At 35.5% G+C, this 22516-nt stretch overlaps 1 protein-coding gene across 4 annotated transcripts in view; it reads right to left on the reverse strand.

The window, feature by feature from the left end:
- PARD3B (par-3 family cell polarity regulator beta) overlaps positions 1-22516 on the reverse strand; it is a 957311-nt gene that overhangs the window by 436423 nt on the left and 498372 nt on the right. For all 4 annotated transcript variants that reach the window (XM_069468028.1, XM_069468036.1, XM_069468042.1 and 1 more), the window contains exons 5-8: positions 16889-16977; positions 8677-8763; positions 3090-3215; positions 515-873 (exon numbers count right to left, since the gene is read on the reverse strand). In XM_069468028.1, the coding sequence (XP_069324129.1) occupies positions 515-873; positions 3090-3215; positions 8677-8763; positions 16889-16977 (661 nt within the window). The remainder of the gene's footprint in view (positions 1-514; positions 874-3089; positions 3216-8676; positions 8764-16888; positions 16978-22516) is intronic.

The raw sequence follows: 22516 nt of genomic DNA on the forward strand, positions 1-22516 counted from the left end.
TCCTTTTCAAATTAGGTATGTTTTGGAAAAATGTATGCAAAGTTGAATCAGTGAAATTAATGATCATTATACATTTGCTTTCTGAGGATTAAAATTTTTGTTGTTATAACACTGTCTTAAAGAGACAATATGTTTTTTAGACTTGGCCTAAGGGCTGGCTGCTTCAAAAATCACTAATTGTCACTCAAAACAGGAAAAACTGAATTTTAGTGCCTATTTAGCATTATGTTGTAACACAATATTGCTGTTACTATCAAGTTTGCAATGATTTTTTCCACTCCCCATCATGTCTTTATTATTTTCTTATTTCAAATAATCTACACTCTCCAGAAGGAAAAGAATAAGAAAGTACTACAATTTCAAGAAATTTAAGTTACCTAAGTATACACTTAAATCTATTCTTTGATACAATTAAATGAAGGGAGAATTAACTAAATTAGCCTTAATGCATTTCTCTTAACCAATTTTACATGTTACAATAATAGAATGCTGTTAAGCATAATTTAATAATTACCTTTCTTTAGGTCAATCTTAATTTTCTTTGCATTTTTCTTGCTGCCAAATCCCATGAGAGGGGAGAGTGAGGGAGAGGATGGTTTTCTTCCAAGTCTTGGTACTCGGGGACTCTTGTTTTGTTGCAGAGAAGTTGATGCATCTGCTTCAGGACTATTTGTTCCTGTGAGATTAACTGTCTTCAGTCCAGATTTTACATGAATGGGAGGTGGCACCTTTGTTTTTAAAATGCCATCATTGTTACCAAAAATGTTAAGAGGTCCAATGACTGATTTTTCATACTGTTCACGGTTTTGAGGAGGAAGCACATGGAGGACTACACTTGGGGACTTCATTGCCTGACGGAAGACATCTTGAGCCCTTGAAAGAGAGTTAACAAATGTACAATGATACTGTGTTGCAGAGCACCACCTTCTAAAGTACCACGGCATGTTGGCAACCAGGAGTAGCACAGTAGCATAAGCATAGGAGACATTATTAATATTGCTGCCAGTATGATTTTGCTAAGTGCATGCTAGTTACCACTTACTACCTGCCCACTAGGTGCCTCTGCACTGGGTTGCACTGATTCCCATCCATGATTCTCATTTAATCTTAACAAGCATGGCAGGTAAGTATAATTAGCTTTCATTTTACAAATGAGAAAGTTGAGGCTCAGAGAGACTAACTTGTCCAATGACCCACAGCTTTTATGTTTCTAAATCTGAAAATCTAACTGATTACTGAAATAAATATTAATATAAAAAGCAAACTAATTATAGTTGGGAAAAATCATTTAATATTTTGGATCAGATTATTAGTTAAGTTCCTTTTAGGATTTCCTTCTAAAGTGCAGATCTTCTCTCATAGGTTGTGTTACAGAAGCTCAATTTTGACACTAATGTGTCCTCATGGAAACATTTTGGTAGGTGCTTTGGCTGTGCCTAAATGTACCAGTGGATTGTCAATCCAACATGCACTTTTTGTGTTATTCTGTCATAGAGTACCTGTATTTTCTACTTTTCTGTCCTGGTACTTTGTGTTCTTAGATTTCCTGCTGCTTTTTCTCCCCTTCTTCCTTAGGCCTCTTAAGTGCCTTGCGCCTATGTAAAACAACTACTGTCCCAGTCTTTCTTGCCAATGAAATGTAAGTGGAGGAGTTAAAGGAAAAGCTCTTTAAAAGAGGCTGGCTCGGCTGGAAGGCAGAAACTTTTCTTGTCCTCCTATTTCTATTCCCTATTTCTTGAAACTCAGAAGTCACGAACGGAACTCAGCAGCCGTCTTGTGACCACAATTCAACTTAAAGATAGTAGTCCCATGACTGGCAAGGCAGAGAGACAAAGATGCTTGATTCGCTGATGACTGTGGAGCTGCCACACTGTGGACTGCCCACTTCCACGTTTATTTTTCTTTAGGAAAAAAATAATCTTGTTTAAGTTAAGCTACCTTTATTTCAGGTCTCTGTCATTCTCAGCCAGAACAAATAATAACTAATCATAATCCGAACTGCTTTATGGGCCCCCAATCCTCTAACCCCCACCCCCTTTCTGAAGTGCTTAATTCTTCTCATGGTTAGGGAAGAAGATTTCACATAGGCCGTCCAACTCCTCTGGCCAGTTCCACTATGTTATTTTGGCTTGACTAGGAATCAGTTTCTACACCGTACTCAATTTTTATAAGCCTCAATTTCTAGCTCTGTAAAATAGGAGTGACAATGTCTGCCTTGCATACCTATCAAGTCCTTGTAAAAAGCACAGCAGTATATACAAATAATATCATCACTAATAATAATTATAATTTTTCCTATCATTATTTTAATAAAATAGATTCTTAAAAGCTTCATTTCTTTCCACATTTAAGCAGCCAGTGCCTACTTTCCCTCTACCCACAACCCTCATTCCCATCCCCATCTCCATATTGGCAACTAATGCCCAGAGGGAATATGTGTTAGGAATTCTTTTGGTGAGAAACAAGACAGGCTGGTGATGGTCACTAAGGAGTATTAGTACGTATTCCCTTGTTCCAGAATTTTGCTGCAATGCCAACATACGTTTTAAAGATATATATGCATCAGACTAATGTATCCTCTAATTCTTCAGTACAGGAAGCTATTCTCATAACATTTTCACATGTAGAGAGATGATTTCTTGAGGGAGAACATTTTAATTTTTTTTATATTTGTTTCTATTACTCAGTGAGTCCTCATGACATCGCTTACAGATTTTTCAGGTTAAGGAAGACTGCTGACATCAAGTAAGTTAATTAATAAGCTGAACTAACAGTCTGTGAAAAGAGCCATTAAATACCAGTCTAACTGACCCATAGCCCAAGAAAAACAAACCCGTCCATCGGTGCCCCAAGAAGACAACCAAGCAGGAAGGCTTGCTATATTCTGTGGTTTACCGTTCTCAGAGTTGTATGTGGGCCACCTTGGAGTATGCTAAAACATAAGATGCATTCGAAAATGGATGTCCTGGGGTCACTCAAAGGGAACTGACCAGAAATTCTACCTACAATTTTTATCATAATGAGTTCAGTAATGATTATAACCATTCTTGGGATCAATAAAGTATATAAAACAATGGAAAAATGCTTACTGAGCAAAGGTTTTGTCTACAAGATCCACATTGTTGATTTTTACGATACATTCATTTTCATGAAATAGTCCCTCCCGTTTGGACCTGCTGTTTTCTTCAATGCCTCGGATGAAGAGTCCTAGAATCCTAAATGCAAAACATAGGTTGAAATAAAATTACTGAATAATAATATGCTAATTATTTCTTCACTTGCAACTATACAGAAATAAGTATTGATTTCTATTTATGAAAGAAATCATGCTTTATATTCAGGCAACTCTTTGTTATTTAAATCCTTACGCCAAAAAAAAAAAAAAAGAAAACAACTCATGAAAAGAGAAAAAGCCCTTAAAGACAAATATTCATAAATACCAACCCAGAGAACATTAATCTGTGACTCCATTTCTCATGCTTGCAGTAAACTTAGAAAAGACTAGTATAGCTTAGCAGAGTTGAGGACACCAAAGACTTGTGGTTTGGAGAAGGACATCACAGCTGACTGTAAGCCTGAGGTAGTGCCAAGGTGGTGACCTGATGTTTAGTAGCGGGAAAGGGTTGTGTATTCACAGGAATTTTTTGTAATCTTAATAGCTCTTCAAATAATTTGCATTTTAAGAAGTAAATGAACAGTTAAGCTCAGATCATATTACTTAGAAGGAAGTTCAGTCCCATTAGTGAGTGCCCTTGAATCAAGTATGTGTTGGGTGTTTTCTATGTGCTCAGGATGAAGGAGCATGAGACAAAGCCATAGGACCAGGACCAGGTAAATTGGTTAGTATAGGTAGAGGATACAGTTGAAGCTCAAAAACTGGAGACGTCACAGGATTTGAGAGCCAATATGGGATGGGAGTCCAGTGCCACAGAAAGGGGCTTTGCACACCAGCCAATGAACTTAATCTGATGGAGCTGGAGCAGAGTACCCACCACCTACTGCTTCTGAGCAAGGGAGTGACATGATCAAGGCAGGGCTTTGGGAAATGTCTGAAATTTCAACCAAGAGGCTGGATTTGGAGAGGATAATAAGGGGCTCCTGGATTTTTGTGGCTGTGGCTTAGAGTCAGGAGGGTTAGAAAAGAAGGAAAGGAGAAAGAAAACTGTATCTCTAAGAATTAAAATATAGATATGTTATATATGTATTTGTATGTGTACACACACACACACACACACACACACTGAACTGTTTAAGACCTTTATGTATTTATTTGTACTTTGGCTTGCTCCTAAAATACTTAAAGTAGCCCAGAATAGACCATCTCTCCTGACTAAAGGACCTCCCCTTTCCCACCTAAAGCCCCAAAGCTTCTGAGAAGAGCAAGAAGGATCCCAGGAGGCCATGACAGGACACGCACCAAAAATTAAAGAAATGGAATATGTATATTTTAGCTATTTCTCATTTGAGGGATTTCCATTCTTGTGACATGACAAGGTCCTAGCCAGGTCCCAGAGTAAGAAAGATATATCCTTGGAGAGGAGTCTGCTAGGCGTGGAGAAACTGTGATCTCTTCCTTCCCAACCCCCTTGTTTTTCTACCTTGTCACTCTTTTGTATAGAAACCCTCTGTGCTATTACATAGTACCTCTACCTTGAATTTAAAATCTAAATAAAATATGAGCACATTTGTATGTGGGTAATAGGGTCCACCATGGAAAAAGGGCAGTCTACGATGAAAGTGTTAGAGAAGGCAGTCCTCTTCTTTGGAGTAGCCACAAAGTCAACGAGCTTCTACCTCCAGGGCCTCAGTTTATTTAATGAGCTCACGTCATCTCAGGACATCAACAGGAAAGGCACATTCAGTGATGATAGTTAGGTCTCTACTTCAAAAACATTAAATGAATACAGTGTGCTACAGCAAGAGGGAACAGAAAATGGTCATGTTATCTCCTGCAAGGCGGCTCAAGTGTGTGGTGTGTGGTGAGGTCTCGTGCTTCATTTACTAGTTCTAGTAGGTTAGCAAATTAATCAAACATATTCTGTGTTACCTTAATCTCATAATACTAAAAATCAAACTATTTGACATAGAAAAAATAGATCAAAATTGTGTTTTTTCCCCTAAATTAAACAGTCCTCTAAGAGTTCACATTTTGGATTTTTGTTATGATGGATCTACAATAACATGATCCATTAGGAGGCTCACATGTGGTTATAAACTAGTTTATGTAAGTGATATTTTTTTTAACAAGCATTCAAGTCTTCCTTTAATTTAATTCAGTACATCATCAGTCATGTAATGTTACTCCCTAGGATTTAATTTCACATTTTGGGAGATGAATTAATTCTTTCAGGCCACTGGGTTGCAATTTAGTTGGCATATTACAGCTGGAGTATGCTATGTGAACCTCACTGATCTAAATAACCTAACTTTCCATGAAAAATTTATTGACAGAATAAGCCCAACTGTAAAACCCATGTGTCAGAGGTAATTTTGGTAAAATGTAAAACTGACTGATTATATTAGTTTGGTCCCTGGCAACGAACCTCTCCTGCCCTCTCTATTCCATGGAAGGGATGGAGTATCTCCAGTTTGAGTTCATCCAACCCGCCATGAAAAGGCTCAGAAAACAATATCTCATTATCCTCTTTGCCCCAAACTGGCAGGCTGTGTTAGCTGTCTCATTTGAGAGCAAGACTCACAGAATTTAAAGATTAATGCTGTTGAGGAGTTGTAGGCCAAGACTAACCAGTTAATTTGCATTAATGAGCAGTGATGAAGGATGTTGAAATACACAGCCCTGTAGATTAAGAGGGGTAACAATTCTTGCTCTTCTAATAATCATTTCGGCACCAATACCTTCTCCTTGCCCCCTTTTCTATTCCTCCCATAGTATCACACAGTTCCAGCCACTCTACCAGCTTAGCATTTTGGTCTCAATATCTTCTCTTCTCACATTCTACATCAGTCTTCACTCATCCTTCCTCTTTCTCTCTCATGTTTAGCTGTCTTTACTATAAAATTAAGATATATCATGCTATCTTTACCAAAAAAAAAATAGATTTCATGTTTTTAATTCTAAAAAAACCCCACAGATTAAAAAATGAACAACATTAAGTTGCTTTTTACTTACAAGAACTTAGTTTTCTGTATGCTTATTTTGCTTTGTTTTTTACTGGGAAAGCCAGGGGCCCCCAATACAAGCTGCATTCAATTCAACACCTCTGTGCTATGGTATTTAATGAATTTGTTGAGACTTTATCTAGTACAGCAGCCACTATATTCTACTCAGGATGTCCTAATTTAGATTAGGTTTCTTATTCAACAACAGGTGTGGCAGCATTTTTTTTTTTAAAGAAAAAAATAAAAAATACTTTGGAGGCAAAGCCAATTACAGTAATCTTAGGAAAGAATTAAATGTAAATTCTAATTTAAAATAATGACACAAACCAATAAATGGAAGGAAATTAACAGCAAAGTACACCACTATGACCCTAACTAAGCCCCTGTGCTCACACAGTGAAACCATATGGCAATATGAAGTCAGACACTTGTCTGACATGCTCTATATGCAGTTGCATCTAGACACATGGGTTGAGTTAAGTGTGCTGTTTCAGCCTGTACTCATTACACTTCTTAACTTTTATTGGCTCATGTCTCCACTTCCATATTATTTTTAATGTTTTTTAATTAAATTTCTTTTCTATAACACTAGTGGATAGCAAAAAAAGTAACAGAACTATTTCAGCAAGTTACTGAACAGGTGACCACTAACTTACAAAACTTCATTTCTGAATCAGGCTTTTTTGTTTTAGCCAAAATAATCATCACACTGATGATTTACACATTCCTACATTTTGTGTTTTATAAGGATCTTTCATATTTTTAATGTCATTTAATCCTCATAACCTTGATGTATAGTAGGTATTTATAAGAGGCAAGTTTAGGGGACTTGCTCAAGGTTATAAAAAAGAACACTGGGATTCAAATCCAATTGTTCTGAATCCAAGTCCAGTGCTCTTTCTACTATTCTATAAGGCTTATGCTAGGGATCAGAACCAGGAAGGAGAAGGGAAGAAGTCCATAAAGTCCAGTGTATTTCCCTCATTTGAAGTGAGTTTCTTTTCCCAACTACTGAAAATGAAGTATGGTGACTGTCACATTGTATATTTCCTCATTTTTGGAAATTAGGAAGATCGTGTGTTCCATTCCAGCTTCATTAAACTAAAGAGCCTGGTAATTTAACTGCTCTGGTATTTCACAAAGCTGTATCAGTATACTCCTGCCAAAAGCCATTAGAATTTCTCATGACAACTGAGTAAATATTCACCCTGTCTATCAAAAACAACCTCAGTTTGTCCTGTGCCATAACCCATAACATTTATAAACACGCTTATTAACACATACAGGAAATGAGACAGTAAGAGCCACTAGCTTTTCGGTTCATTTCTTTTTAGGGAATGTTCATTCCAACATGAGCTTGTCATCAGATGTTATTTGCAAAAAAAAAAAAAAAGGTGATGACTTTGTAATTACAGGTAGCAGATGGCTACCTGCTGAATATGATGCCAACCAAAATACCATGACTAAATCTGTTCTTCCTGCTATAGGGCAGACTGAACTGAATAAATATTCAGAACCAGTAAATTAATATTATATAACCTTTGGGAAAATTTTAGTTCTAGAAAGAGCAATGGAGGGAGGACAAGTCAAGAGATCTGGATTTTATGTGACCTTGGGAAAATCAGTTGATTTTTCCAGTCTTTGATACCCTAAGCTAAAATAAAGCATTCTGCCTTTTCAATGATGTATTTAAGAAAATAAATTTGGTAAACTAATTAAAATCATGTCATATGAATCAAAAACTGATTTTAAGTTTCTGACAACTCATCAATATCAATTTAGTGTTAAAGGCGGTCATCATATTGAAAAGTGACCTAATATCTAAAACTAGTTCTGTAACATTGTTATAATAGTGTTAATATTAAAGAGTGAGGCACATACTTTCATTTCCATCAAGGAAAAAAGTTTTATATCCAGTGAAATAGATGTGAATTCCAAGAAACGCTGACATAATCTAAATTACCGTTGACTAATATTGATTTAGAAACACAATGTCTTAAAAATTCCAAAAGGAAGTGGTAAATTCTTTTTAATTGACTAAATTTTATTTTAGTAAAAAATATATAGCATGATGACATTTTGCTTCTATAGATAAAATCATCATATACGGCTTCCAATATAGCTACTTAAAATGTTAGAATACTTATTATTCTAAATTCTACATACCTGAGGAATATCAGGAAATATCAATCAATATACCTGTTGAAGTATATTCTGGAATATTAAAAAATTCAGTTGTGACATTTGTCTAACAGTATGTTAAAATCTTTGCCACAAATTCTGTTCACTATGTGTTACTGACATGGATACTTTAAGAAAGTATTTAATAATTAATTATAAATGGAGAAACTGTAATTGATTTTTTTTCTTTTTCATTACATCTTAAATGATTTTATTGTGTTTCTAACACATAAGTGGCCAACAAAAGTATATCTTGAGGTATCCATCTGAGTAATAGAATACACATGTAATTCTCTTCTGAAAAATATTTGGGAAAAGGAACTGAAATAAGGGTTTTCATTAACATGAGCTTCTGAAACAAGGAAAACATCTTACCTTCCACTCAGAGATGAAAAGAAGGGCACTACATGTATTCCCAACGGGCCTCCTTCCCCAGAAATCTCCACTGTTCTTGTCATATCACTGGGGCAAAAAAAAATAAGAGCACAGATGAGTGTCTGCTAAAAACCAGATGAGGCACATTAAACACACATACACACCCCCCTCAGGATTACCCACTAATGTAACTTCAACAGCAGAGATGAAGTCAAAGGAGCACATGATTTGCTGGTAGGTTCCCAAGAGCCAGGAGATAAAATGTTTGAAAGACTACCTGATTTCTTTTTACTCCTAGAAGAGGAACAAATGAAAATAACTACCTACAAAAATAACTTCCTACTTAACTTAATCTGCATAAATCAACATATTTTAAAAGCACACAAAAATAAAATTTTTCCCCATTGAGACACACTTGACAATTACTGCACAGATCATAAAAAACATGGAAGTAAGCAAATCTATGCTTAAGAATAAAGCAGGCTTTTTTTTTCCTGAAACAGAAGAAAAATAAAATACTTATTAGAAAAAACACAGAATTATATTTTATATGGTTACGAAGTCACAGTTGGTAATACATGTGGGCATGTTCAAACCAATGTAAGTCAAAACTTAAACTTGCTTTTCAGTAACGCATCAGTTGTATTCAATAGAACAATTCCAAATTTTTACCTCCTGGGTTTTTTTTTTTTTTTAAAGGTAGAAAAAGAGGTTGCAAAGCCTGGAGAAAATGTATTATAGAAAGAAATAGAAAGCCTGACCTGCCTAACCTATCCCAGATTAAGGAAAGGATGAGCTAGAAACATTAACCAGTAGTGCGTATGACTGAAATATATATAGAAGGCACTGGGAGCTTTTGAGTAATAAAGAGCGGAACTAACAAGTTTTCATAAAGATGAAAAATAATAACCGTGAACAATTATTGGCTCCTTTAATCCCAGAGAGAGAAAATAATTGCCAGAGGAAAATGATAAAGTTGAAGAAAACATTCGTGTTATGGAAATTGTAAGCGGTTCTCTATTGTTTCCTATTTACATGAAAATGACCTGAAACTAGATGTCAAATTAAGAGCTACAGCTGCTACAAATGCGTTTCTGCTCCAAATAGAAAATGGTGAAATTTTGGCTCCTTGCTGTAAAGTTGTGAACAGCATTAATAAAGCAAGATGCTTGATGAATTCACTCTGCATGAAGTGTTCTCCAAATTATCAGCAATCTAAAATAAATACATTAAATATATTCTCATCAGTGGATTAGGCTTATTTTTAATGTGTTTCTTTGCAAGCCTATTATCATTAGGAAATGCCAAAAAAAAAAAAGCATATCAGTTTCCAGCATTTGTGAAATATGACAGAATTTCAAATCTGATAATAAATTTCCAATGTTTTTCCCAGATATTGCTAATATACTTAAAGCTTGTTCAGTTAAGCAGAGGACTAGAATAAAAGTTAAAAACAAAAACAAATTTTAGAGTGATAATATAGGAGGAAATGATTCTTCTCTATATGTGTGAGGATATGGACATTTATATGAATGTATGTACATAGATCATCATATATAGGTATGTATTATAAATTCTGAATATAAAACGCTTGGTGGGCAGAGAAAGTTGGATGGCTCTTAGTGGAACCAAAAGGCAATAATTTTTATATAACATATTTATACTGCATTTTTAGGCATTTGAGAAAGACTAAACCTAAAGCTTTTACATTCTAAGTTTATAATATTGATTTGAAGACTTTTAAAAACAGAGATTCAAATCTTGTTTAGCCATTAAAATATTATTCTCTTTACTTTTGTAATGTATTTTTATAGTTTTGCACTGAAAGCATAACACAAATCTTTTCTAATAAATGTATCAAGTATCCACATGCTGATGGATAGCACCCACATGTATTTTTACAGGGGCTTTTGGAATATGAATGTTTAGTCTAGTGTAGACTTCAAGATTTCAGCTTAGAATTTTTAGGATGGCTTTTATGGATTCTCATTATTTTTTCATTTTACAAATATTTCTTTAAACCCACTCAAAACCCCTCCTATAAAACATAATAAATTCTATGTATCATGTTGACAACTATTCTTCAGTAACTATCAATCCTGTATTTTTACATTTACTTAATAAAGTCAATCTTATGATTTATTGAAATAACCTATCTTGTTTAAAAATACTAAAAAATTTGGGAGGATGCAGTTTTTAAAGTTTATTTCTACTTGATAAGATTCTTTTTTTCAGTATTTCAGAGAAAACTTTTATTCTACCATTACACACAATAGTCACAATTCTTTGGCTAGAAGGATTTTTGACAAGTATTAAATTATTATCATAAAAATATTACTATTCCAGATAAAAGCATAAAAGACTTTCAATTTTACTGACTGTAATACACAAGCACTTATAGAAAATTAAATCTATTTAATAAAGGTAAGTATTATAATTTTTACATTGACCATGTCTTACTATGTGCTTTACAAAATGTTATCCATTATTTGTTTCAAGATGGAAAGAAGAGCATTTGAAAAAGGATGCCTCATGGATCAGTTCACATATTTTTATTTTAAAGGAAAAAAACCCCCACAGTATTATAAATACTCGACAGAATTCTGCAAAGATCTCTATATACATACTCTTCCTGGACTATAAACACAACAAGTAGTACTGGACACAATTATTTGAATACATATCTCATAAAGTAAGAGTTTACAAAGATGTGAAAATAGGCTATTAATGCTATTTGTTTAGACAAACTCCAGAGTACAGTTTAGGGACCAGTGAGCAGGACATACACATGTGTGTTGTGGAAGACAGTACAGAAGTCAGGAGATAAGCTGGAGGAGGATTAAAAATGGAAAATATTAGAAAATGAGGTAGAAAGGATATTCTAGCAATGGAAAAGGGATTGGCAGTTAGTTATGAAAATCAGACAAAAAATGAACTACTTGGGGTAAAGGAAAAATATTTCAGTTATACACAGAAGAAAAGTGGAACGATTTCACTACGATAAAAACAGCTATCTTCATACGGCTTTCTAAGAGATACTAAAACAAGCAGATAATTATAAAGCATTAGGTGGACTAATATTAAGCAAGCTAAATGCTCTAAGATCCAATTGACAATATTGATTCAAATAATCACTGGAACCAGCTGCTACCGAACTAAGAGTTTTGGACAAAACTATGGGTGAAGCTACAGAACCCATGGTTAAAAATGAGACTGCCATTCTGGATGACGACTCTGCTAGAGCTGGATGTTAAAATGCTTCATTTGGTTTCCATCCAGAAAAAAGACTTCAGGCTTGAGGGAGAAAATACAACAGAAGCTGCAGATGTTTGTAGGTCTAATTTCTTTACCCAAGGCAAATGGACAGCATTTCTAACATTAAGATTATTCAACTCAGTGGTGGGCCACTTGTTGAGCCATGGGAGCTATAGGACTGAGGACAGGGAGGGGGAGATATTTTATTTCAGAAGAAAATCATGATTCATATATGTAATTAAAGAGAAAGTATATCCCAGTAGTGACTTTGAGTCAGGCGTCTGAGTCAGTACTTTAAAATCTAAAGCCTCAGTTTCCTCACTTGTACAATGAGATTAGGGATTTCCCTAATAGAGTTGTTGGCTTTAATGAGAAAGATAAAGATCATAACATGTAGACATTACACATACATCTGGCATATTCCAAAGATCAGCTATTAGTATGATTATTATAATAGAACTTCCTAAGGAAATAAACAAGCTTATGGATTAAAAGGGAATAATCTATCTCAAGCTCTCCCATTTTTTTCTATTGGATTTCTCAGTAAGACTTAAAAAAATCCATAAGTACTGTAGTATCGTGGAATACATTTTCTTCATGATTACATTATTGACATGGGGCGGGGAGAGAAGACAAAGAACTACAACAAATGGATAGAAGGTGATAGTTGATGTCCTTCAAGGACTAATCCACAGATCTGTCACATGTAATGGTATGACAAATGTACTGCAGAGGGAAACCACCAGGAACAGTGTGCAGATGTCCCCGAACTCTACTTGATGGTGAAATGTCTTGCCGATGTGAATGTCCTGAGTAAAAATCTAACAAAGAATTCGCTATTGGTGACAGTGAGATTGACTTACTTCACTTGAATTCGACAAATATTGAGTCATTTCAATGGGGAAGTACTGCAAGGAAAAAAACAAAGACCAATGCTTGAGGTGTTCACAATCTAGGGGGAGGGTTGATACAGGTAACAAAGCAATAGAATAATAGCAGTAGTAGCAATCATAGTATATTCTCACTAAATGCAAGTTATTATTAGGGATGCAATGTGCTAATTGCCTTCTGGGCCTTATATCATGTACTCATGTCAAATCTATACAGTAAACATTCATATCACTTCCATCTTAGGGACAAGTAAACTGATGCTTAGAGAGGTTAATAATTTGTCCAACATTGTGCCATTCATATAAGGTAAAATCAGGACTCAAATTGGGATTTACTGCACTCCACAGCAGGAGTTTCTAACCACTTTCACATGTCAGTTTCAAAGCAAAGGCACCTACTGATGTGATTCAGAGGAAAAGGATACAGAATCAGGAAGAGAAGCTGGGATGAGGAAAGTCTCCCTGAAGGAGGTGGCATCTGAGATGGGGCTATGAAGAAATGTGTTTTCCATCAGAAAAGGTAGGTGGTGGGGGCGTGAGTAGAAAGGGCTTGTGCAGGAGAGAAAGCCATCTGCACGGAGATATTGTACCAGCATGGTTTGTGGATACAGAGATTGGCTGTGATATAGTGAAAGAGGGAAAGGGAGGGAAGGGGAGAGGGAGGGGAAGAAAGAAAAGAAAGGAGGAGGAGTAAGAAGAGGGGGAGGAAGAGGAGGTAGAGGAGGAGGAGGAGAGGAAGAGAAAGGCGGTGTGTGTAGAAGATGGATTGAACCATTTCGCTTGAGATCAAATCTCATAGTGGTATGTCAAATTCCAGGCTGGAAAATTTATATTTAATTTGTAGGAAATAAAGTCATTAAAGGCTTTAGAACTAAGGAACAGTGATAAATACTGTAGTTTAGAAACATTTATGCAGCAATATGTGGGTGGGATCAATTAGAAAAGGAAAAGATAAGGCCGAGATTGGTACTTGAGGCAAGAGTTAGTAAATTATTGCAATAATCTAGCTGAGATAAATAAATACAGGCTTCAACAGTAATTATAGGAATAAAGCATGAAAACACAGGGGAAGGTTCAAAATATTTTGAGGTGGGCTCTGCAAATAATTTGTCAAATGAATGGATAATATATGCAAAGGAGAAGATAGGATAAAACATGATGGCAGTTTGAAGCCTAGAACAAAAGGCAAGTCTGAAGGAAGCTCATTTGGGGAAGTGGGAATCCAGAGACAAGGTGGGGCCAGGAAGGAGATAGGAATTAGGGATGAAGTGAAGGACTTTTGCACATATCGTTTGCTATTTAAAGAGAAGCTCCGAGTGTAATTCTTTTAAAAAAGCCAGCCAAGAGAATCCTTTGCTTTATTGTCTTTTTAAGATCAAAGCAAATTGAGGGATGCTTTAAGAGATGTGCACTGTAAGACTATTTGCAGAAATGTTATTTTTCTTTAAAGAAAGATGTTTGTGTTAATAATAGGTGAGCAGTTAATAGTTATGCTTATGATTTATGGAACAATGTGTTATACCCATTCAGTCATTCACTCAAATATGCCCCCATTACATTTTAAAACCTGTATTAGGTGCCAGGGATCCTTTGGAGGATTTACATCTTGTTTGAGAGAATGACAAATAGTTACAACAAACTGTAAAATGTGTAACAACGGCAACGATAATGGCAACAGCAAGTAATGTTCATTCAGCCTTTAATTTAACATTGTGCTAAGTCAGTTGCCTGCAATGTATCTCATTTAATCTTCACAAATAATCTAGGTGACCATGATACCTATTTTCCTCTGAGGAAAACATTTTAAAAAGGTTACATAATTAGTCCAAGATTGCACAGAGAAGAAGTGACAGAGCCAGTGTTCAAGTCCAGGACTTACCTAAATCCAAAGGTTTCAGAACTAAGAAATGGTTTGATAAAGGCTGGGGTTTAGAAAACTGTATCCAATAGTAATATGTGGGATCAATTAGAATAAAGAGAGACTGATATTTGAGAGAGGAATTAGTAAATTATTACAATAGTCTAGCTGAGAGGTAACAAACGTTTGCGCAATATTTATGGGAATGAAACAGGTTAAAGACAGTTTGAGATGGACTTTGCCGATAGCTTACACAGCTTCTATGCCACTTGTGTGGAAGTTTTCCAAAAGGCCTGTGCATAGGCCATGTTCTGTGGGATATCATATCCCCCGTGCCCCAAGAGAACACTGACCATGCAATTCAGCTGTAAGTGGCCTCCAAATTTCTCTTTAACTATTTTTTCATCATCTCATACCAGCTAAAACCAATGTCCTTCATCCGCAAGCTTTCTCCTGCCAGTTGCACATTCCGTGATGCTACGATTGTGCTCATCATCCTCTTCCACTACAGAGTCTGCAAGTGCTGGGAGTTTGCACTCACTCTATTTTCTGAATTTCACCTCAAACTGATTTCAGCTGTGATTCTCCTAGACTGGCACACACTACATGACGTTTCCTAGCCTTGGACATGCAGCATGAAGTAAAACACCAAGAAGCCAGGGAAGGTACACACAGTAGGAAATGTTTGAATCAATGGATTTGTAGACAAGAGTGGTGGGTATAGATTAAGTCAGCAGCTGTCATTTAATTGCTCTGAATTGCTGTTCTTCAACCTACTGAAGGTAATGATAACATTCATGCCAAAAGCTGTTTTGATAATAAAATTGTACATATATACATGCACATATTTTAATTAAAGAAAATACATATATTTTTAAATTCCTATGCTCTACTTATCTGAATTCCCTGTATGTAGAGGAAGCTAGCTATTATAATTTGTTCATGCAAACAAAAACCAATTGTTTACTTTACGACGACTATCCACAAAGCATTTGGCCAAAATATTAGCAAACTTTGCAAAAGGCTAACATTAAAAAAACAAAATTAAAGGCAAACAGAATAAGAGTATAACACTCATTATCCCTACCTCGGAAAACAATCTTATCAAGCTTCTGAAAAGACAATGCCTTGAAGATTTTCTGTACCAAATTTGTAATACTGAGCAACTCCTTAATCAAAGAGACAATCTAAATAAAGCGCAATTATGGTCATATGGCTATAAATTATAAGGTAGAGGAGAATCTATACACTACAGCTGTGTGATAAAGCATGATCACCTATTTCATGCAAATTGCTTGGCACCAATTAGTAACTGACTTAATGAAAGGAACACATGGACTGAACAAATGAATATCAACCTCAGCAGCTTCACTCAATGCTGAAGCCAACTATCTATTAAACTCAAAATTATTTTCCTTCTTGCAATTCGAAGCAACTAAAACAAAATGATAATGGTGATAACAATAGAGATGATGACAATAATAGCAACAACAACAAATTCAGGACTTCTGATTCAAACACTGTTCAAAGTGCTTTATAAATGTTAACTCATTTAATCTTCACAATAACCCTCTGAAAAAGGTTTTAATATTTCCATTTTGCAGACTAGAAACTAAGGCAAAGAGAGATGAGTACCTTGTCTAAGCTAATAGAACCAGTAAGCAGCAGAGCTGGGATTTGAACCCAGTGAGTACCTAGAGCTGAATTGGAATTCATTGCAAACCAAAGGAAGTACTGGTAAGCACAAATGACTTCAAATGAGTAACTGTCATTAAAAACATGAAAATTACCGGTTGACAGACAGGATTCATTTTATATACAGCAAGTAAAATATTGCAAGATTGTTAAAACATAATACACAGCAGTATTGAAAGAGCAAAAGTCAAAGTAAACCACTCAACCAAAATGAACTCTGAAATGTTCACTTTAAACTATTGTTGGAAGAGAAGAAAAAGCAATTAAGAAATCCTGGTTGCAGCAAAGTATTAGAAGGATTGAGGATCATTTGTATACATGTCAGTAAGTTCTCACATCTTAGGAAGAAAATGGAAAAAAAAAAAGAGTAAATAATTAGTGTTAGAGTTGGAACATATTTCTCTCCAGGATTCTATTTATCTTGATCTTTCTTATAAGAATAATTATAAACTATTAAAGAAGCAAACATCAAATGGAAATAAATAAAATATTCTTATTTTCATTAAGAGAATACCTCAGTGCATCCTTAATTTTGGGCGATGTTTGTAGTTCTGTCTGTACACCATTCATAACTTCTCTGTCTTCCAAGTTCTGCATGGAATCCTGCAGTGAAACAAACCCATAAGCATGTGGGTGCCTTACATATTGAATTGAAAATCTAAATAAAATGTTTCAACATGAGAGAGTAAATGATTTTACTCTGGATATATACAGTATGCTTCAATTTCTTTGAAGACTGGAAACAGGTGTTAATCTTTTCAGTGCTTTCAATGTTCTTTTCTCTCCCATTTGGTTTCTGAAATACTCAAATGGGCCATCTACACAAGGCAATATGTTAAGAGCTTTGGAATACATCATTTAGCTTCCTGCTACTCAACCATAGGCTTCTGGGATTGAGTGTTTCAAACCAGCAAGGAAAAGGAATACCAAAAGGGAGGCTCCAGTGACAGGTGGTGATATATTAATATTAGCTTTAATGCACTGCACTTGCTTGCACCCCCCACCCTGACACTAAAATATAACGCAAGCAAAATCCATGAAAAAATGTTGCCTGGCAAAGTCACTTCTGTCAAAAGTGTAGCAGCAACACTGCAGGAAGAAGAAATCCAGAGTGCTTACTTTGTCATAAAACTTGATTCTGAGGATGATCTACCCAGGGAGAAACTAAAATTGACCATTTAATTTCTAAAACAGTAAACATGCTTCCACTGCAGAGAGGTAAGACAGTCAGAGAAGTCCTGCACTCCAGGACAGGGACATAGCTGAGCTGGATGTTACCCAGAGAAATAGACGGTAAGATGGATTCTGATGCTAATCATTCTTTATGGAAGACATTGGTTCCCTGTTAAGCCTTGGAGCAGTTCCTTAATAGGTAATTCTGTGGACACCTCACTCTTCAGCATCAGTCACAAATAAATATCATAAACTTTGGTTTCATTGAAGCAACAAACCACATGAAGAAAGGCTCGTTAGCAAAAAACAGACCTATAAAACAGAGCTTTCATGGATCTGAATTATTCTAACAAAGACAGTAAGACAATAGATGAGCTAAAGAGACTGGAATAAGGAAATTAGGTTAATATCTTGAATAAGACACAGAGCTGCAACTGAAGCACTTTGTTGTAGTGAATTGAGTGAAAAATGTCCCTCACTTAGACTGAGCAGCAATGGTTCAGAGGTAGGGGTTAGTGATGTTTTGAAAGATTTGTTCTACACTAGATTTGTTTTTTATTTTTCTCCTCTCCATATAAACAAAAGGGAAGAAAATTCATAAGATTGAAGAACACTTCACAGGTTTAAGGTACAAATTTTAAAAGGTTAATGTCTGAAAAGCTTTCAAACATTCACATTATTATGAAGGGCTTGATATATTCTTACAGATAAAAGGAGACAGAGTTGGGCAGGTTACAAAATTGCTTAGGTAAATAAATGTAACAAAATATTTGAACCATTTGTATATCTTTGGAGAAATGTCTAATTATTTTTCTTTTTATTATTGACTTATAAAGAATTCTTTAAATATTCTGTATACAAATTTATCAAATATATGATTTGCAAATATTCTTTCCCATTCTGTGGGTTGTTTTCACTTTTTGATGTGCCCCTTAAAGCATAAAAGTTTTTAATTTTAATGAAGTCCAATTTATTTTTTATTTTATTGCTTGTGGTTTTGCTATTGTATCTAAGAAATGTTGCCTAATACAAGGCTGCAAAGATTTACACCTATGTTTCCTTCTAAAAGTTTTATAGTCTTAGCTTTTACATTTAGGCCTATAATCATGCTAGTTAATTTATGTATAGGGCGTGAGGTAGGGATTCAGATTCATTCTTTGCACATTATCTAGTTTTGCCAGCATCCTTTGTTGGAAAGATCATTCTTTCCTTATTGAATTGTCTTGACACCTTTATAAGAAAATCAACTGACCAAAAATGTAAGAGTTTATTTCTGGACTCTCAATTCTATTCCATTAATCTATATATTCTCATGCAATTACTACACAGTCTTGATTATTATAGCTTTGTATTAAGTTTTGAGACAGGGATGTGTAAGTTTTCCAAATTTATTCTTCTTTTTCAAGATTGTTGTAGCTACTCTGGGTCTCTTACATTTCCATGTTAATTTTAGAATCAGCTTGTCAATATCTGCAAAAAAAACCCAGCTGGGTTTTTGATAGGCATAATCACACTGAATTTATAGATAAATTTGGAGAGTATTACCATCTTAACAATATAAAGTCTTCTAATCCATGAACAGTTAATGGTGGCAGTTAATTAAGATAAATATTCTTTTTGGTTTTGTATTCTGCATGAATAAATATCCCCAGGATGTCAAAGAAAAAAATGGGGATATTTGCTATAAAGTTTTAACTAACCACTGTTGTCTCTTTGCTCCCTACTTTAAGTGGAACTTTCTTGTTGATCCTTAACCAAGGTAGAAAAATAGGCCGGGCGCGGTGGCTCACGCCTGTAATCCTAGCACTCTGGGAGGCCGAGGTGGGCGGATCGTTTGAGCTCAGGAGTTCGAGACCAGCCTGAGCAAGAGCGAGACCCCATCTCTACTAAAAATAGAAAGAAATTATATGGACAGCTAAAAATATATATAGAAAAAATTAGCCGGGCATGGTGGTGCATGCCTGTAGTCCCAGCTACTCGGGAGGCTGAGACAGGAGGATCCCTTGAGCCCAGGAGTTTGAGGTTGCTGTGAGCTAGGCTGACGCCACGGCACTCACTCTAGCCTGGGCAACAGAGTGAGACTCTGTCTCAAAAAAAAAAAAAAAAAAAAAAGAAAAATAACATACTTTCCTGTGCATATGTTCAAATCAACATTATAGAATGTTAAAAAGGAGTTTTTCTTCTAATTATAAGGCAGGAAAAGTTTAATTTACATCAGCAACACACTTAATGCTCTCAGTATATGGAAATGTCAATTAGAATATGAAAGTAATGTTGGGCCAACTACAATGTGATAATATGCTAAAGGGTACTTCTGGGCATTTGGAGAAATCATGTCAGTAACCACAGACTTCAAAAAGAACACACATTCATGGACTTCTATGTCCAAGACAGATATTCTACTGTTTTTAAGGCAGCATCAAAAACTCTCTGCCTTGCCACAGCTATCAAAAAGAGGTAGTAACTATAGTTTATCCCCTCAACTAATGAGGAGTGTTTGTTACTTGGCAAAACCATTTCCATATATTGCAGCAACAGTATTCCTTGACAGTCTCTAGAGATGGGGCAGGCAGACAGATGTTTAAGGCCTGCTACAAGGACATAAACCCAATTTCAAATTGACTTCAGCAACAACGTAGCAATGCAGTGCTTTAATACTTATGGACAAAGGCAGCTTATCTCTTAACGGGGTACATAAAAACACTTTTTCCAAAAATTACAAAGTAATCGACAAGCAATAAGTTAAGAGTACTTAAGTCTTTCCTTCACTAACTTACATGGTGAAATGAAAAGTCATGAAATTATATGTCTAAAAATTAAGATGGTATTTTTTTCTCATAGCTCATTTTAATAACTTTGAGAAAAATCTGGAAAATTGTGACTTTAAAATTTGGAAGGAAAGGGGCAAAAATAACTCTGATTATAAAGAACTAGAAGTATAAACAACTGGTGCTGAACAGCCACCCTATTTCTTCAACTTTAGGTTTGAGAAATATTAATTATGTGATTTCAAATTCCCAACCTCGCCTCTAAAACACACAAGTTTGAAAGATCTATATTTAATTTTATTAATAAAATTATTACAACTTCTATTTTTAATGTTAACTTAGGATACAGGGATATGATCAGCTGCATGGAATATAAGGTATAAAGCTGTTTCAAAATTTATTTTTTTCCTCTTTTGCCCACATTACAGTCCTTTGCTCTCTAATAAAGTTCAGCAGGAGATCGTGTCTTGCCAACTGGGAGGAGACCTTTAGGAAGCTTGTCTTTTACCTCTTTTATCAGAGTAGGGAGCCTATCATATGGGGCTCTCACAACAGACAAGTTTAATTACTACAATTTTTAAAAAGTGAACATTTTTAGCAACACTTTCAGGATCACGGGAGCATTTCTGACAGCCAGAATGAGTTGGATTTAAACATCACCACACTATTTTTAGCTTTAAAATCAACACTTACATAAATATTCCCAAACCAATTAGCAGCAGCTGGAAAGTAAAGGTGTTTACATTTAGTTAGCACTAGCGCTAACAACTGCAAGTGCTCGCAGGCTGGATGAAAAGGGCCAAGTACCGGGAGGGCAGCCCTTTCTCCAGGGATGATCATGACACTGGCACCAGGCTATCATTTCATATTTCACAGTTGGTACAAGTCACTGATTTCACATAGGAATGTGTATTCATTATAAAGCATCATTAGTTTCAAAAGAAACTTAACACACTCATAAAACTTTTTGGAAGAAAATCCTCACTGCATTACCAAATTCTCATTGCATTTCCCTGGTCGACCATAGCACGAAACAAAATTAAAAACAGTTTTACAGCTCAGCTTTTCATCTCTCAGATGAAAAGTAAAATAGATGTCCCATCTATCAATAGATACCTCTCTTTGACTTATGGGTAATCATATGTTGCCATGATTCTTCCCCCTTAATGCATTTTTGCCATATTTGAAACCATTTGCCCACAAAATTTTAACTGCAACTGAGTTATGTTTCAAATACTCAGGTGCATTTTAAAACAAGATTTGCATTCTGAAAAATCAACTACAAATTTCTTTTGAAATTGCATATGAATTTCAGAATGAGTGTAATAGAAAAATTATACAGAGAAGATTTGAACATGAGGTTATGTGCCTGGTGCTCATACATAAACATAATGTAAATTTTAAAATTAAAATTCTGGGCATAATTTCAGAATATTTGTTTTTACTTTTTAGAACAAAAATATCTGTGCTAAAGTAAAAACAAACTGCATTTGATAAGCACACATGAAATTGACATGCATTTTCATTGTCTAGCACTGTTATTCAAACTTGACCTAATATATACTTTTCATGCCTTGGGCAATGCCTTACCATGGGAAATCTTTCAGTTGACTTCATGGATACCATTTCTAAATGTTTCAATCTTAGTAATTGACATGTCTATAATTTATTACACACACACACACACACACACACACACATACACCATTAGGTTTATACCTATATATCCAGAAATTGGCAAGACAATTAGAGATTTAAAAAGTGCTAAATTATAAGCTGTTGAATAAGAACTGTGCTTTACGCTTGAAGTTCTGCCTGGGGGGGATGGGGCTGGGGGGAGGGGATGGGTGCATACCTACATGATGAGTGCGATGTGCACTGTCTAGGGAATGGACACGCTTGAAGCTCAGACTCGGGGGGATGGGGGGGCATGGGCAATATATATAACCTGAACTTTTGTATCCCCATAATGAGCTGAAATTAAAAAAAAAAAAACCAACCCCCCCCCCCAAAAAAAACTGTGCTTTATTCTTTTTTTTTTTTTTTTCTTCTAACAGTAGTTCTCAAACTTCAGCATGGAACAGAAGAATCACGGGGAGCCTCGTGAAAACCCAGATTGCTGGGTTGAAGTTCTGATGCAGTAGGTCACGGGTGAGGCCTGACACTCCTCATTTCTAGCAAGTTTCTGATGCTGCTAGTCC

This window comes from Eulemur rufifrons, chromosome 1 (assembly GCF_041146395.1).
Source record: "Eulemur rufifrons isolate Redbay chromosome 1, OSU_ERuf_1, whole genome shotgun sequence".
In the NCBI taxonomy this organism is placed as follows: Eukaryota; Metazoa; Chordata; class Mammalia; order Primates; family Lemuridae; genus Eulemur; species Eulemur rufifrons.